The sequence below is a fragment of the Pinus tabuliformis genome, chromosome 3_2, assembly GCF_031772625.1.
Source record: "Pinus tabuliformis cultivar Carrire ecotype Pingquan chromosome 3_2, CPIR1, whole genome shotgun sequence".
Classification (NCBI taxonomy): Eukaryota; Viridiplantae; Streptophyta; class Pinopsida; order Pinales; family Pinaceae; genus Pinus; species Pinus tabuliformis.
The window spans coordinates 600,077,633-600,095,171 of record NC_142302.1 but is presented as its reverse complement, the minus strand read 5'-3'; the positions used below and the strand labels follow the sequence as shown (position 1 = coordinate 600,095,171).

The window sequence follows — 17,539 nt, the reverse complement described above, 5'->3', positions numbered from 1 at the left end:
CTACTCTCGACATGCCCGCAGGGACTAGGAAGTCTATGGAGAAGATGAAGAAGGACGCGGACAAAAAGAAGGTTCAATAGTTGGCTAAAAAGCACAAGAAAGAGGCCGATGAGAAGGCTTGGGTAGAAGTAGAGTACGCTGTGAAGAAACAGGTAGATCATGAAGAACATGGCTTCGAAAGAAGTTAGAAGTCTCTTTCACCACAAATGGAGGAGGAAGAACGGTCAGAGCAGGGTGGTGGTGAGCAGCAGGAGAGCACTCCCTTCCGAGTGAAGCGGTACTAGTAGAAGGAAAAGGAAGGATTGCGGAAGAAGAAAAAAGCCACCAAGATTCGCTAGATCTGATTACTTTGACGGATGGTGACCTTGATGAAATTGGAGACAAGGTGAAGGATACTACTGCAGAACTGGTGCAACAGTTTCAACAGCAGCAAAAGCAAGCACTGAGCACCATCCAGAAGGATTTGTGCGAGTACAGATCTAGATGAATAGAATCCAGGTAGGTGTAGGACATAGCAACACTGCATTAACAAGTTTGGCACCAGGAACCATGCAAGCTGCAAAGATGGTTCAATCCTTGGATCTTTGGGCAGTCGCGCTACCTGATGGAGCTTTGAGCGCAAAGGCAGCCGCTCACAAGGCTATTGTCAGCTCTTTGAAGAATATTGGCCTTAACCTAGCCGCACTCCCCAGTGAGTTTCTTCACACAGTGCAAGCAGGTGCGATAGCAGAGGTTAAGGCCTGGGAGTAGCACAGGCTGAGCCTAATAAGCGAGTATAGAGTCAATAATGAATAGAGTTTCATGGAGAAATGAGCAGTGCTGGAGGCCCGGAAGAAAGTTTAGGTGCAGACCGACCAGCTTGCAGTCGTGGTGGCCGAGGCATGCAAAATAGTTCCAGAACTACATATCCTAGAGGAAGCACCGTTGGAGGCGAAGATCAGGAAGTTGGCTGCAGGTGTGCGTGACGCCAAGACAGAAGTGGCCAAGGTTCAGTTTGAACTAAATCTGAAAATCACAGAGTTAGAGTTGAAGTCACAGCCTTCAACTCCACCAGAGGTCAGAGAACAGTGCGAAGCCATTATAAAGGATGGAGTCACAGCAGTGGATGTCGCAGTGGTGGATTGCACCGCGCTCTTCGAGAAATCCATGGAGGTAGTCACAGCTCTGCAAGAAGATCCTAACCTGCAGAGGTTAAATACAAAAGCTTGTCAATTGTAGCAGCAATATGATGAAGTGAGAGCGACAACGCACACCATCATTATAGCACAATTATTGGCCAAGCTGAAGAAGGCGAAACAACTACATGAACAGGGGGAAGAAGCGTAGAGGAAAGAGGTGGTCCTTAAAGCCAGATTGGGGCCTTGGCTGGATGAGGCCTACATTATCCTACAGAGCACGCAGCGAAAAATCAAGGAAGACAATGTGGGACTAGCAACAGAGCAGCTGGTGGAGTAGATCAAACAGGAAGCCACACAGAGCGTGGCTGAGGTAGCAGTGGCACAAATAGAGTTGGGAGGTCTTCGCAGTAAGATCTCCGCACCAACAGAGTGACTCGAGGACAAGTCACGATCTTTGTGTTGGGGGCATGTTGGGACAGAGTCCCCTAGGGTCAGTTTTGGGGAAAAAAGCCCAAGTTTTGTTGTATAGAATGTAAAGTCTCTATAATTTGTGATTGCAGAGCGCATAGATAGTAAAGTGTCATAAATGGTTTTAGCCTTCTTTTATGTAAGTTGAGTCGGCTTTTGAAGGTCTGCCCAGGGTTGGAGGACCAGAGGATTGTATAAAAAGGTGTGTCTTAGGATGTCTAAGGTAGTAGTATCGATGATGAAGATGAATGTAATGGGTCAGTAGAGAAAAAAGCGAAGAAGTCTTAGGGTATAAGAGAGGCTCTGCAGCTGTGTGCACAGAGGCCTAGAGTAGAGTCTGCAACTGAGTGCGTGGACCCTTGCAGCTCAGTGTGCAGGGAAGTCTTAAGTCTGTAAGTAGAGCTGAAGTATTAATATAGAGATTATTCCAGAAATTTCTGTGTTTTGTCCATTTACTCTTGTTATGAATGAATGCGCTTTTATGTTGTAATGAATGATGGGTTTATGAAGTAATATTGTATTAATGCGTGACTTTATATAATTGATGTTGTTATAAGAACGCACTTATTATTAACCGTTTACGCAAAGCATATCTTATTGCATATTAAAGTTATCAACACTTAGGCCGATCTGGGAAAATACGGGATTAGGAGTATTCATTGAGGCGTATAAGTGGTTGATTCACCTGTTTAAGGTCCGCAAAGATAGTCGTGAACATTCGCAGAGGTATAGAAGTTGATTAAAGGCTTATCGATCTGTGAGAAGGCAGGTTTAGGGCATAAACGACATTACACTAATCTCTGGGTGTGGAAACTTGGTTCCAACATCCCCCTCCATACTGCTTTGGGTGAGACTTCAGTCTGCACTCCGTGGATTGACGCCGAAAGGGCTAGTGGTGTAGGGATTTGTTTGGAAAAACTAACTTTGAACCTGGGTGAGGACCCACTAAGCCAACAATAATATCGATGATAGTCAACCATGTTTTATAAATTCAATCATGGTCAACAATAGTCCGACGTCGCATTGTGACAAATATTGTATGAATATGAGAATCAACCATGGTCAACCATAGTCCTATGTCAAATTATGATAAATATTATGTCGATTTGAAAATCTATCATGGTCAAGCATAGTTAACGATGGTCCAATGTCACATTTTGAAAAGGATTTCCTCAATATGAAAATAAACCATGGTCAACCATGTTTATTTTAGTGTTTATCATATTTATCTTAGGGTTTATATACATTGGGTTTAATATTGTTCAATAATGGTCAACCATGGTCCAACCTCACATTCTAACCAAGATTGTCTCAATATGAAAATTAATCATTGTCTCAACCATGGTTTGTCGTCGCATTATCACAAAGATTATCTCAATATGATAATCATCATCAACCATGCTCAAAAATGGTCATTCATGGTCAACCATGCTCAACCATGTTTTCTAAAATCAAACATGGTCATCCATGGTTAATCATGGTCAACCATTGTCAAACGTCGCATTGTCACAAAGATTATGTTGACATGAAATTGAACCATAGTTAAGCATGGTTAGCCATGGTCCAAGGATTGTCTGAACCATGGTCAACTATAGTCAACCATGTCTATAATATTTATCTTAGGGCTTATATGCCTTGGGTTTATAATATTATTCTCTTGGGTTCATAATCCCTTAGTGTTTTAGTATTAATCTCTTGGGTTTATTATTCCCTTGGGTTTACAATATCAATCCTTTGGGTTTATTATTCCCATTGGATTTATAATATCAGTCATGGTTAACTATTGTCAATCATATCCAACTATGGTCGAATGTCACATTGTGACAATGATTGTCTTAATATGAAAACCAACCATGGTCAACCATTATTTAATTATTTAATTTATTATTTAATATATTAATGAGTTAATTTATAATGAATAAAATATTAATGAAAAAATTAATTATTATTAATATTTATTAGTTAATAATGTTATTAAATTTAATTAACAATTATAATAATAATATTAATTAATAATCATAATCATAATTGCCTTATCAACCACGTTTACGTTTACTAATATGGTTGTCCTAATTTATAAGAAGATAAAAAGCTTCTCTCATTAGTTATGGGTTTTGGAACCTTTAATTTGGTGGCTCTATAAGTACTTTTTCTATATAATAAAATTGTATAAATTTTATTTTGAACAAAAATTAAAATGTATAAAAAAAAATTACATTTTAGATTAAATTTGATTAATAAATTTTGTTAAGAAAAGTAAAATGTTAAAAAAAAAAAAATGATTTTGGTTTTTTATAATAAGTGTTTGTGAAATGTTTAAAGATGCTTTAATTGATTACTGAAATATTATGTAAGCCCTAAAATTTAAAATTTAACTCTGAAAAATTATTATGTAAACCTTAAGATTCAAAATAGTGAAAAAAAAGGAGGATCAGATTCAAAGTTCAAATGCTTTTAGTATAAAATAATTTAGATCAAACTGGGTAAATAAGGAGAACCAAATTCAAAGTTCAAATGCCTGTAGCATAAAAAAATTTAGATAAAAAATGCCTGTAGTATAAAATAATTTAGATCAAATTTTATTACCAAATTTCATTACCAAATTTCAGGGAAACAAATGTAATTGTTAGAATGCCCTTCACTTACGCTTTGTGGCCATGCTGGCTGAAACCCATTCTGGCCTTTACGTTGACAGACTCATGAATTCTAAACCTGGCCGTTTCCATGCTTGTAGCTAGTGGGGATAAAATGGACTCCATGTGGCCGTCCAGAAAAATGGATGCAAATCAAGTTGGAGTTTAGAACTTTAGATTGCGATAAGACGCTCAAGCCATTAACTGTAAGCTCGTCTCAATTTATAATGGAAATGTGGAAGTATATATTTCTGGACACTATTCTGTAGCTTGAGAGTCAGTTTTTCCAATTTTTTGAACTCATTTATAAGAGCCAGAATTTTCTCTAACCCGTAAAAGTAGCGAGAGACTGTATCCGTCCAAAGAGCATAGCAAAAATGAAAGGATCACAACAACATGAACAATGGACAAAACATTTGGAAATTTTATTACACACAAATTATCAACGTCATGACCTCAAAACATTATTTACCACAAGTTCACCGCAGCCATTTTATGCCACGAGGAGAACAAGTACAGCCATTACATTCAGGTAATAAAATTAGAATAATCAAACAACCTTCATTATCAGTTACAATATTACAACTGCTTGCCTTCGATTGTCATAGCGTTAATTTCTTCCAGGAACATATTCTCCATGGCCAGATCCAGTGTGTTCATAACCTCCACCGCCTCCCATGTTTGAGTTGTAGGCATTACGATCATACTCACGAGAGCCTGGGTTGTAACTGTTACGAGCGAAGCTTCGATCGTAACCGGAATCCGCATTGTAGCTTGAATCGTAGCCGTTGTTGCTTCCCGAGCGAACGCCATACCCTGATGAGAAATCATCGTTCTGCTCGTAACGAGAAGCAGATCCGTAGTATGTACCCGACTCGTCCCGAGCACCGGCCCCACGGTAGGGCGTGGAATGTGAACTGTATCTATTCCCGAATCTGGCATCTTGATTTTCCTGATTCTCGGCATTTTGAAAGCTAGGCATGGTGTTGGTCGAATCATCTCTATAGCTAGCACCGATACCTTCTTGCCGAACCCTTTGTGTACCGTATGCGCCGTCAGAGCCAGCAAAGTAGGCATTGTTGGGTTCTTCATATGCAGTCCCGCTGCCAGAACCGTAGCCAACTCCACCATCGACACCGTCACCGGACTCTGAACCGAAGCCATTATTTACATCACGAACGCCATCACCACCATAGTTATCTTTGTAATTCTTAACACCACTCTCTCCTCCATTAGGGCTATTCTCATTGCCTTCAAATCTACTAAAATACAGGATTTCTCTCGCTTCCACTGCACAGTCAAGATTCATCAACAAACACAACGTGAACAGAGAAAACCATATGATACTTGTTGTAAGAGACGCCATTAGAGTTTAACTAACTGCTTCAGAAGGGCTAAAACCGCAGCTTCAACACACCGCTGAACGTCCCAAATCGATCTATGGCTGTTCGCTGAGAGCATGAATTGAAGCTTCAGCAGAAAAAATTATTTATAGCATGTCCTGCTCTGAGCTACTGTCTTTCTCGATCCGCAATTTGTTACACCGGGGCCCTCTGTTAATAAAAAGTGATAGTGGTTGATGGGTCCTCTTTATGTTGGTTTATTAATATCTGAGCTGTGTTGATAAAATGATAAAAGTACTAGTAGTTGTTAGTTACTTTTGTGTTTGGTATTCTGATATCTGAGCTGTGTTTTTAACGTTATATTTGCAGCTCTCAACGCAGATTTAATTCTCTTTTGTCTGCAAGTATGACCGGTGGTTCATGTAATCTTTTGGTTCTCACGGTAGATTCTATTCTCTTTTGTCTGCAAGTATGACCAGTTGTTCATGTAATTTTTTGGCCCAAAGATATAATTAAATAGTTGTGATGATAGAAAAAGAAATGAAAGGAATATCTTTACAAATGCAAATAATGTAAAATTTAATGCACACTGCAATTTTCAGGGAGCATTATGTTCTGTCAACTACTTCGGGAAGAAAATGCTTGAACTTTGAAGTGAGAGACTTTTGAGTTGGTAGCTATTGCAGAGAAGAAAAGACAGTTCATCTGCTGACTAATGATTAAGTGTTTGTTGAGACTGAATGACGGGGACCACCAAAAATTAACATCCTATAAATGTGTAGATGATGTTTATTTTTTAAAAAGTGGTAAAAGCTATGAAGAGGATCATCATTACAACCCCAACGTAAGGATCATGAGTTCTAAGTCTTTAACGTATCTCAGTATAAGCTATTTTTTTAAATGATTATCTAGTTAAAATTTCTTATACATAAATAAGGAAAAATCAAATTTTTGGGGGGAGAAAGTTAGTTCAGACCTTATTCTCGAAGTGGGCAATGGATTCTTTTATAAAATCGCCTCACCGTTATTCGCTTGCATCGTAGTCGATATCAATTCACAGTGTAATGCACTGTGAATTAGAAGCATTTTTGGCTTATAACTGATCCTGGATCATATTAAGGGAATTCAGCGTTGTAGGGCACAGCATTGAGGGTTTCAGAGATGTGATTGGCGTTGGTTGCATGGTCACACGGGACGAGATGGCGAGTTAGAAAAGAGAATAGAAATGGGATCCCTAGTCGGTATCCCCTCCCAACAGTCAGTCACAGGCCGTTGGGCCGACCATGAAGACCAACAATGGAAAGGACTTCGCGCGAGTAATGGGATGAGGGACCACGACATATTTACGATTATGACATGAAGGAACGGCTGCCCTAGTTACCCTAGGTCACACGGTGGCCGGCAAGTTGAGGACGCTGACTCTGATGGAACTTGGTGGGTGGAAGTTAATTGGCATGAACAAAAACAAGTGGTTGCAAAGTGACGGGTCAATTTCTTTTATTGATCAAACGGTATGGAAGGAGTAGAAGGCATCTAGATATGGCCACTAATATTGTAACTAATATCTGTGGAGTTATAGTTTTATTAATGTATTGGGTAGTGCAAATTACTTATTTAATTTTGTATTTGGTTAAATCTAATGGATGGCATGTAAAGCTCCAATGTATTAATAGAGTTATAGTTTTATAAATATTGATCTTACTATTGAGAGGCTTTGAGATCATTGGTTTTGTATATAAAAAAGGAAGGACAAAAAAGAAAGGGGAGAAGAAACCTATTGAACATAGGAGTCGTCTACAGAGGCGGTGGAATTGCCCAGAAAGCCAAAGTGGCTTGACCGGACAGCCAAAAGTGGCCGGAATCCAGGCAAAAAAATATCAAAAAATCTTGTAGAGGCAGTGTTTTAATCGTGTTTTTGATGGTGGAAATGGATTCAACACCATCAAAAACGTCTAGGACACCTAAAATTTTGAAGTTTAACAACTATAAGTTGGATTTACAAAAATCCTTGCAGGATTTTCTCTAAATATGACCCAAATTTCCATAACTTTCCGGGCAATTCCTCCCCTTAGTTAGACTAAGGCTTGAACATATGGTATCGTGGCACATATCTTCTTGGTTTTTGTGAGTGACTTTGATTCAAAGAATGATGTTATTTGAAAACATTTTTATATGAAATTTAGAATTAAAATATTTAAGTATGATTATTAGGTTGATAGGTGTATTTAAGGGAAATGTGTAATTTCTTTTTTATTTAATTTTAAATTGACATGTGTTTTTTAAAAAATAAAAATTAAAATATTTTCTAAATAGAGAAATTATATTGCCTATAATAAAATAAACAAAAATGAATATACATATTTGATTAGTTTTGGTTAAAAATACTATAAAATGTTAATAATCTTACTTTCACTATGGTTTTGATACTACAACTTAGTATCTAGGAAATGTGGCAAAAATATTTCATTGTAGCCATAATTAAAACATTTTGATATCCATGTTATTTAACATAATTTTATATCAGCTTCAAATAAATATAAAGATAAAATAATTAAAATAAAATAAAAAATCTATGAGAATCTACCGAAGATTTGTTGAGTTGTAAGTTTAAGATAAAGATAATATATTTAAATTTTAAAAAATCCATGAAAAATCCGCCAAAAATTTGTTGGAGTTGTAAGTTTAAGATTTGGTAGTGTTTAAAAAGATTTTCAAGGTATTGAATCTATTTATCTATTCAAAAATGCAATTTAAACAATGAAAAATTGCACATGATGTGTATGTATATATGTATAATTGGAGATCTATGAACCGCCTAGAGGGCTCGAATCTCCTTAGGTGAAAACCTTTTTTCAAGTTTTGTACTCTAAAATATATTTGCACCTTAAGAGATTTGTTCATCTTACAGCGTGATAAATATGTGGTTAAGATGGATCTATGTTGGTATAGTCTAAGGTCTATGAACCATTTAGAGGGCTCGAATCTCCTTAGATGAAAACATTTTTTCAAGTTTTGTACTCTAAAATATATTTGCACCTCAAGAGATTTGTTCCTCTTACAGCTTGATAGATATGTGGTTAAGATGGATCTATGTTGGTATAATCAAAGGTAGTGAGGTAGCTATATATATTGACTAGCAATATTTTGTATTTTTGTAATTAATGGTGCCTATTTTATTCCTTTTGTAATTAATAGTGCTAAATAAAATTAAATATTCTATTTTTAGAACTTATGTTAATGTAATTGTACATAAAATTTTAAATTTTCATTACTTGAATTGTATTTTTGAATGCATAAATAGACTTGGCCCCATGGAAAATCATTGGTGTTCCTTAATTGCCCAATCTCAAGAAGTAATATTTTCAATTCTAGTAACTCTTCTAAATTTTTTACCTAAACACAAATGTTGTCAATTGATGTATATCAATTACTTTTAATTTTGTGGTTGTTCTAGTTGATGGCCAATGTGTGTGGAGAGGATTGGTAGATTTGTGAATTTAAATATCCATATGAGTATTATAGAATTTTTTATGATATATTAATATTGTTGATCATGGTTGTCTAACTTTTACTATTGTTTACCATGGTTGATTATGGTTGACCATGTTTAGTTATGTTTGACCATGGACGATCATGTTTTACTATGGATTTTGTATGTCCTATGGAATAAGTTGCTTAACCATGGTTGATCATGGTTCGTTAAAAATAACCATGGTTTAGTACGTTTCACTTTAGTTAACTTTGGTTAATGATGGTTGCTTATGCTTAGCATTCAATTGATTGTGGGTTACCATATTTAAATTTTGACATAGTGTAAAATGTGGCAATCCCTTTTCGAAACCCACAAACTATATATAAAATAAATTACCTCAATGTTTTTTTTCCTATTCTCTCATCTCCCTCCATGCATAAGTCCTTCTTCTTCCTTGGTTTTCCTCTAACCTACTTATTCCACTTTAATTGTTTCAATTAAAACAATATTAAATTATGTGCCTCTCTCATTCACTAAAGGTAATTCGAGAGTTAAATCAACCATCCAAAGGAAACATAGTCAATTTCCACCTTGAGCCAAGGCCTACTACTCTTGGCAGGCTCACACAGAGTCAGGATCAGACTTTTTTGTTAGCTAGGGTCAAAAGCTTTTAACATTCACCAAATATAGTGTTGCCTCGATTACACCAGACTCTGATTGTCTGACAGGACGCTTTTGTGTGAGGTCATAACTCGTCTATTTTGAGAGTTCGTGGAATAAAAAGGTTTGGATGGTTGAATTACGACCTCTAACTACTAGCCCACTACTTCGATTTCTAACTACAATTCGTGATCGAACTTAAATAGGAATGCAAAAAATTACAGATATAACAATAAATACAGATATGCAGCAGAATCAACACTTCATTTCATTAATATAAAATATTGAAATATGCTTACAAACATAATGAAAATAAAACTAGCTCGGGCGATGGTAGCTTATCTCTGAGAAGAGATGCGGTGGCTACATGCCTCTGAACTGTGTTACAATGAGGCTCAATGACCTATTTATTATTGAACAATAAGGGAAACCCCTAAACAACCAAAACCCTGACACCATGAGATGGAATGCCAAGAGTTCGTGGGCCCCATGGGGGTTAGTTGGGCAGCTAACTTCTGAGGGTTGTAACTTGGTCATATTATCTCCGTTTGGCGTGTATGATGTCTTATTGGAAACATCTCTCTGAGTACTACAGGATTTGTGGCAAGGCTATTGCAAACCTAAAAAGCATCATTTAGGGGGTCAACACTGCTCCAGAAGCTCAGAACTCGAAAAAGGGCTAAAAATAGTAAATGCTACAATAAACAAGGAAACAATTGAAATCAACTAAAGGTCTAGGTGGAATAGGTGGGTGGCCACCAATATCCACCTGGATCAGTCTGCTATCCTTAGGAAGAAATTTTCCCATTATGTGCAGAGCCTCCATGGGGTGAGGAAAATTTTGTTGCACTTGGTCCCTAGTGAACCAGTTGCCCTAGTGAAGGAGTTAGCCTTCTTTGACAACTTGATATAGCTGGATCCTCTATTGGACAGTGTTCCTGATCTATGTGTCCATGATATGATCAGTTGTGGCATGTTCCATGCAATCTAGGTTTAACTATGTTGGTGTGAGTTGTTCTGCAATGTCGGATGTGTCTAGTGATGGTGGAAAGTATGGCAGAAGGTGGTCTACATTGAACATTGGGTGCAGGCTAAGGAAGGGTGGAATGTTGACCTCGAAGGAATTGTCCCCTACAACCTTGGTGATGGTGTATGGTCCATATCTGAGTGAGTGAAGCTTGTGGTGGGGTCTAACGAGGCACTCCTTCTGTAAATGTAGCCATAAATTTGCCACCCACCTAAAACTTTTGTGGCAAACAATATTGATCATGGCACTGCCTGTACTTAGCATTGGCTCTGTCCAATATATCATGCACTTACTAGTAGATGTGTTGAATACACTCAATCAATTTGTTAGCCCTATCGACTTCAAACTAGATGTGAGTCGAATCTGTCTGAGTGGTTGCAAATGGTATGGCCACATCAATGGGACATAATGGATGAAATGCCAACCCTACCTGAAAAGGGTTGTGGTCTGTTGAGTGATGAAGAGCTTTGTTGTAGTTATGCTAGACATAGGGGAGGCCTTCATCCCATGTGCGTGGATGCTTTGAGTTGTACATGAGCAGAATGTGCATGATCATCATGTTGACGACCTCTATTTGGCTATTAGTTTGAGGGTGGAAAATCGTGGACTTAGTAAGTTTGGTATCTAGCATTGACTAAAGACTTAACCAAAATGCACTTAGGAATATGTTGTCCCAATTTGAGATAATGGATTGTGGGATCCCAAAGTGTACCCACACTCTCAAAGAAGAGCTTAGCAGTAGCCTGTGTTATGATACTCTTCTTGTAGGCTGCCATAATGGCCATGACCACGAAAATGTAGTCGTTGTCATGCTTAGTGGAAGGGAAGCATGACATGTAATCCATGGAGATGGATTCTCAAGGTTGAATAGGAGTAGGCAGAGGAATATATAGGCATTTCTTCTTGCTGGTTGATTTGGCAATGACGCGGGAAGTGCAGGATCAAATGTACTTCCCAACATCCTGACGAAGGTTTGGTGTAACGCCCCAGTTAATTGCTAGTGTTTAAATTAAAAACAATAAATTTAACTATTGTTTATGGTTATGTTGGTAAAACTGGATAATTATTGTTGCGGTTACTGTTTTAATTAAATATAGTTATAATTGCTTGGTACCAACGAGTATGGCTTGGAAATAAACCAACTGTTAATGATTATAGAGTTTCCCCTTCAGAGGGGTATTAGAACCAAAATATGACATCTGTCAGAAAGGGTAGAAACCCTAACTACTTTCAAATGGTGGTTGAGTCTCATAGAGGAAAAGAGGTTGCTACGTCTGGTAAGGACCAGATAGCAAGGCTTGTGAGAAGTGCCATTGGGCAGAAAACGCTATGTCTGGTAAGGATCAGATAGCGTATGTGGGGAAGCAGAGAGCTCCCTGAAAACTGCTATGTCTGGTAAGGACCAGATAGCGTAACACTGGCGGTGCCAGAAGACTGAAGACAGCAAGAATCTTGTAGGCTGCTTGGGGGTGGAAGGTCGAGAAGGACCCTCCTACGGTCGGGAGGTTTGAAAAGCACATTACGAGGTTTGCCTCGGAACATGTATGTATGACCATGATTTGGTAATTTGTGTATGCTGTCGAATTATGTAAAAGTTATGACTAAGCAGAAACTGCGAATGAATTAGAGAAAGTAATTCCTATTAAGCAAGTAAAAGAACCTGAGTTAGGTTAAAAACATATCTCTGTGAAAGAACGAAAACCCCTTCTCATTGGCTAGAAGAAAGAGCAGGCAGACAGAAAAATGAACAGAACCCAGAACCTAGAGTTAATCACTGACTTTCTTTTGAAAAAGAGAATTCTGGGTAGCTGTAAACGGAAAAGATCTATTCCCGGAAAACAATTAACGTAGTATGTAAACTCAGCAATGATATTACAGAACCCTGTGTTATATACTCATGCAGCGAACTCATGTAAACAAAGAAATTGATAACAGAACGACGAAGTAAATAAACCGTGCACCATTAGGGTAATTTTTCCAAACAGTGACTCGTTAAATACAGAGAGTAGTAAAATTTGAACTATGCATAATGGGTTCAGACCCGATTCAAGTCCTGACCCCGTGCCTACGCTCCTGCCTCACAGAGGAGCACCATTATGAAATGGTCGGCGGAAGCCGGAAGGGAACGGGGTAGAGAACCGACGGTTCGTCGCTAAAACAAAAAATACATATATAAACGGAAATATCAACCATGAATTTAACCTTAAAACACAGCATGCAAATTTGGAAAATGATAATCTCACTCGAAACAGTGATTTACAGGAGTACTGTAAAGCGGATAAATTTAACAAAATTCCATTGAATAGCTACAGTCTTGCTATCGATAATAACCCAGCAAGAACTTTGAAAATCATTACAAAAAATAATACCCACTTTGAAATATACATGTACAATCGTTAATCAGCCAAAATTAAATTACAACAGCTTCAATCCTCTTTAATATGAAGGTTCGCCGCAGGGTTAAACCCTCGGTTCTGTTCCAAATCAATCATAACAGAAATGCATGTCGCGGCACAGCCCGACAAGTCATTGTCGCCGTAGCGGTTTGGGCGGTAAACAAACAACACCATGGGAAAACCCGAACGGGTTCCCAACTAACCATTTAGGATAATAAATTCAGAATAACAATAATGGATACAGTAGCTCGAGAGTTGTCTCGGCAGCATGTTCAGTGCGGATGAAACCCTTTCAGAAACTCCCTTATTCAAGATTAAGGCATTGTTCCTCTTACCCGGAAGCGGAAAGGGGATGGAAGGGCAGTGTTTCACCACACGCTGGTCACGACACCTGCTTCCTGTACCTGAAACGGAGGAAAACCAGAAAAACCATGAGCGAAGAACGAGAATCCAACTCTTATCAAGTAAAAGGAAAAGAAAAAGATAATATTTCAAGGAAACGTTGTTGTGAGCTAGGAGGCGCGGTTACCGTGGCCAAGGCTGGCTGGCGGTCCTCCATTCCCACCATGAACAATATGCAGGGACCAGCTCTGTGCCAAGGCTAAACGCCGAGAACACCAGGGATCAGAACTCTGCGGAAATGAGCGGTAAGTTGCCAAATGCAAACGAGGGAAACTCTTAATATTTTTATTTCACACCTGGCTATGATCGACCGTCGATTTGGGAAACTCCATCCCCACCGTCGGTGAAATGGCGTGGACTCCACTGTCACATGGCTCATACGTGCCATGTACGAGGCGCAATGACCACCTACGGCATTGGGAACGGGGTAGCAGACCTGTAAGCCACAGCTCAAGCCAATTGGCCAGCTCTCACGTTGCACCATGCCAGGTGGGCATCGTTTGCAGCCTACGAATTGCTGTGTTAAGGAGCGGTGATCAGAAAGCGTTCGCCGGAGCCAAACATTTCAACGATATCATAAGTTTAGATATGCCGGAAAAATGTTGGTGCAATCTAACCACTACTGATAGCCGGAATTCATAATGACAAATCGTATGACCGCAAGATGAGAATTAAATGAAATCCAAATCATTTAATCAAACCAAAAGGGTAAGCATATTCCAGCGAACCAATGGATCCTTCTCGAGACATTGTGTAGGATAAACCCAATAATTAACCGAATTATTAATGTTTCAAAGCATGGTTACACCAAATGTTAACATTCAACCCTGTTCACGTATTTACGATACTATGGATAAAACTTAGGTATGACATTGCCGTGTATGTTAAATATTGCGACCACGATTTTACTTGCCATTAAAATATTCATGTGATGTTACTGTTATGTAAGTAAATAAATTTTTTTTATGTTAGGGTGTTACAAGTGGTATCAGAGCGAGGTTGCAACTCTGTGACCTCGGGCTAGCCATAACTGAGAAACTGATATGATTAATTGAATTAATGAGCAAGTAAGGATTATCCCATGATATATTGCATGTAACATCTGTGGAAAGAAAACTAATCTTTTGAACAGGTGACAGCAAAATGAGGAGAACGAGCAGTGCTCCTCATGGAAATGTGGACAGACCAGGTGGCGTCAACCACCCTCAGGGAAATCCTGAGATTTGGGTGCAGCTAGGGGAGGAGACACGCAACACCAACTTGACCATACTGGAGACAGTTCAAGAACTGAAGAACGAGATGGCTCGTTTACGAGAGGACAATACCAGATTGACCATGGAACAGGAAAGGATTCTGAAAAGTTTATCAGATAAACAAAACCAGCACCAGCCTAACCCCAGTCCGGAGCAAAAGCATGTATCAGAAGAACCAGAGTACCATACTGATCAGGACGAAACAGAGGGCAGGGCGGAGGCTCGAGGTGAGAAATCTGACAATGCTTCTGAGCATCAAACTTCAAAAAGGCAGCGGATAGAACTACAAGGAGAGTTTCGGAAGATTAAGCCGCCGCATTTTGATGGGGAGTCCGAGGAGGCTACGGAAGCCTGGCTAATAAACATGAACAAATATTTCCAAGTTTACGAATATGACCACCATCTTAAGGCACGACTGGCTATTTTCCAGCTACAGGCCAAAGCTACATTATGGTGGGAGGAAGTTAAGATGGTGCGGGGAGTGAGCGAACAGGATATAACTTGGGAAATTTTTCAGAAATACTTCAAGGAGAAATACTTGACTGAACGCTTTTACGATGAAAAAGCATGGGAATTCCATGATCTGCGACTCGGGCGGTAGACCATGGACGAATTCATTACCAAATTTACATCCCTGCTCCGCTACGTACCGTATATTCGGGAGGAAAAGGCAAAAGTGCAGCGGTTTGTTAGCAGTTTACCCCAAACAATGCGGGAAAGGATTGAATTTGATAACCCGAAGACCATGGATGAGGCGATTCAGAAAGCTATAATATGCTATCAGCAGAATAAACAAAGGGGAGATAGCTCTGGAAAGCGTTGGGTGGATAGAAAAGGCAGCAGAACCACCATGGGAATTAAGGGAACTCGTGGAAGTTTCAGCAAAGGAGGTTCAAAAGGGCCCAACAGTAGGAGTCAGACTAGAAATCAGCTTAGAATGAAACCACCTAATGAGCCCAAATATAGCGAGCAACCGAGCAGAAGTGATAATGAGGGGGCAGTTAGACCGCCAGTACAGTGTTGGGGTTGTGGTGGGCCACATTATATCAAGAACTGTCCTCACCGAAAGGGTAGTGATCAGGTGTCCCAGGTTTATGAAGCTTCTAGAATAGGTGATGTGGCTCGGTCCATACCAAGAATAAATGCTGCTCTCGAGGACCGTCAAGCTGATTACCAGCCAACGATGGTAGAGTTCGAAGGTAAGATTTTTGATCAAACTGTTTTTGTTTTAGTAGACCCAGGAGCAACATTAAGTTATGTTAGCCCCAAAATAGTGGAAAGCTATAATTTACAATCTGTTAAGTTTAAGAGTCCATGGTTGGTCCAGTTAGCTACCGGGGCCAAAAGACGGGTGATGGCCAAGGTCAGCAACTGTCCATTAAAGATAGCTGGATAGACAGTGACATCGGAATTAAATGTACTTCCTCTCGGCTCCTATGATGTGTTAATTGGAATGGACTGGCTGGAAAGGCGGTGGTCCATAATAAACTGCAAAACCAAGACAATCTTCTATCGGGATGAAATGGTAAATGAACAAGAAATTCAAGGTATTCTGAAGCCAGTTCAGATTCGACCAATTACTGCCTCACAACTGGCTAAATGCATCCGGAAAAAGTGTCAAGTATATGCAGTTCAAGTGGGTCATGCAAAATCTGAGGATAAAGATAATGCACTGGAAAACATACCGGTAGTACAGGAATTCACAGATGTGTTTCCTGAGGAAATACTAGGATTGCCCCCTGAAAGAGATTTGGATTTTACTATAGAACTGGTGCCTGGGGCAGCCCCAGTATCTCGAGCACCATACCGGATGAGTGTACCGGAATTAACCGAATTAAAGATGCAGCTGCAGGAGCTGTTGGACAAGAAATACATCCGTCCCAGTGTATGTCCCTGGGGAGCCCCAGTACTGTTTGTTAGGAAGAAGGATGGAACACTCCGTATGTGCATAGATTATCGCCAGCTGAATAAAGTGACAGTGAAAAACAAATATCCATTACCCCGTATCGATGAACTATTCGATCAGGTGAAAGGGGCGACGATATTTTCAAAGATCGATTTGAGATCTGGTTATCATCAAATCAAAATTAAGGAAGAGGATGTAGCCAAAACTGCTTTTCGAACCCGTTATGGACACTATGAGTTCGTGGTACTACCTTTCGGGTTGACCAACGCACCTGCAACGTTTATGTGCCTGATGAATAGTGTTTTCCATCAGTATTTGGATAAATTCATTTTAGTTTTTATTAATGATATACTGATATACTCTTGGAATATAAAAGAGCATGAAGAGCATCTCAGACTTGTGCTGCAGACTCTACGGGAACATCAGTTATATGGGAAATTTAGCAAATGCGACTTTTATAAAAAGCAGATCCAGTATCTGGGGCACATCATCACCAAGGAAGGCATTGCTGTAGACCCTGAAAAGATTAAAACCATAATGGAATGGCCAACACCAAAAGACGTGGCTGATATCAGGTCTTTCATGGGGCTGGCTGGATATTATAGGCGGTTCGTGGAAAATTTTTCCAGGATTGCATACCCCATCACCTCCTTGCAAAAGAAAGGGAAAATCTTCAAGTGGACAGCGGAGTGTCAGCAGAGCTTTGAGCGACTTAAACACTTGCTCACTACTGCACCCGTGCTGAGCATAGCAGACCCGGAAAAAGATTATGTAGTCTGCACGGATGCCAGTAAAGAAGGTGTAGGGGGAGTGTTGATGCAAGAGGGGAGGGTGATCGCGTATGAATCCAGAAAATTGAAG

At 39.3% G+C, this 17,539-nt stretch overlaps 1 protein-coding gene across 1 annotated transcript; it reads right to left on the bottom strand.

Annotated features, from left to right (window-relative positions):
* Positions 1-4,623: 4,623 nt before the first annotated feature.
* On the bottom strand, positions 4,624-5,694 carry LOC149182021 (uncharacterized). The gene has a single exon (XM_089418459.1). The coding sequence runs from the start codon at positions 5,583-5,585 to the stop codon at positions 4,830-4,832; it is 756 nt and encodes a 251-aa protein (XP_089274585.1). The 5' UTR covers positions 5,586-5,694; the 3' UTR covers positions 4,624-4,829.
* Between the last annotated feature and the right edge of the window lie 11,845 nt (positions 5,695-17,539).

Excerpts from the sequence above, each read along its gene's own strand:
- LOC149182021 (XM_089418459.1), bottom strand. The coding sequence starts at position 5,585 with ATGGCGTCTCTTACAACAAGTATCATATGGTTTTCTCTGTTCACGTTG.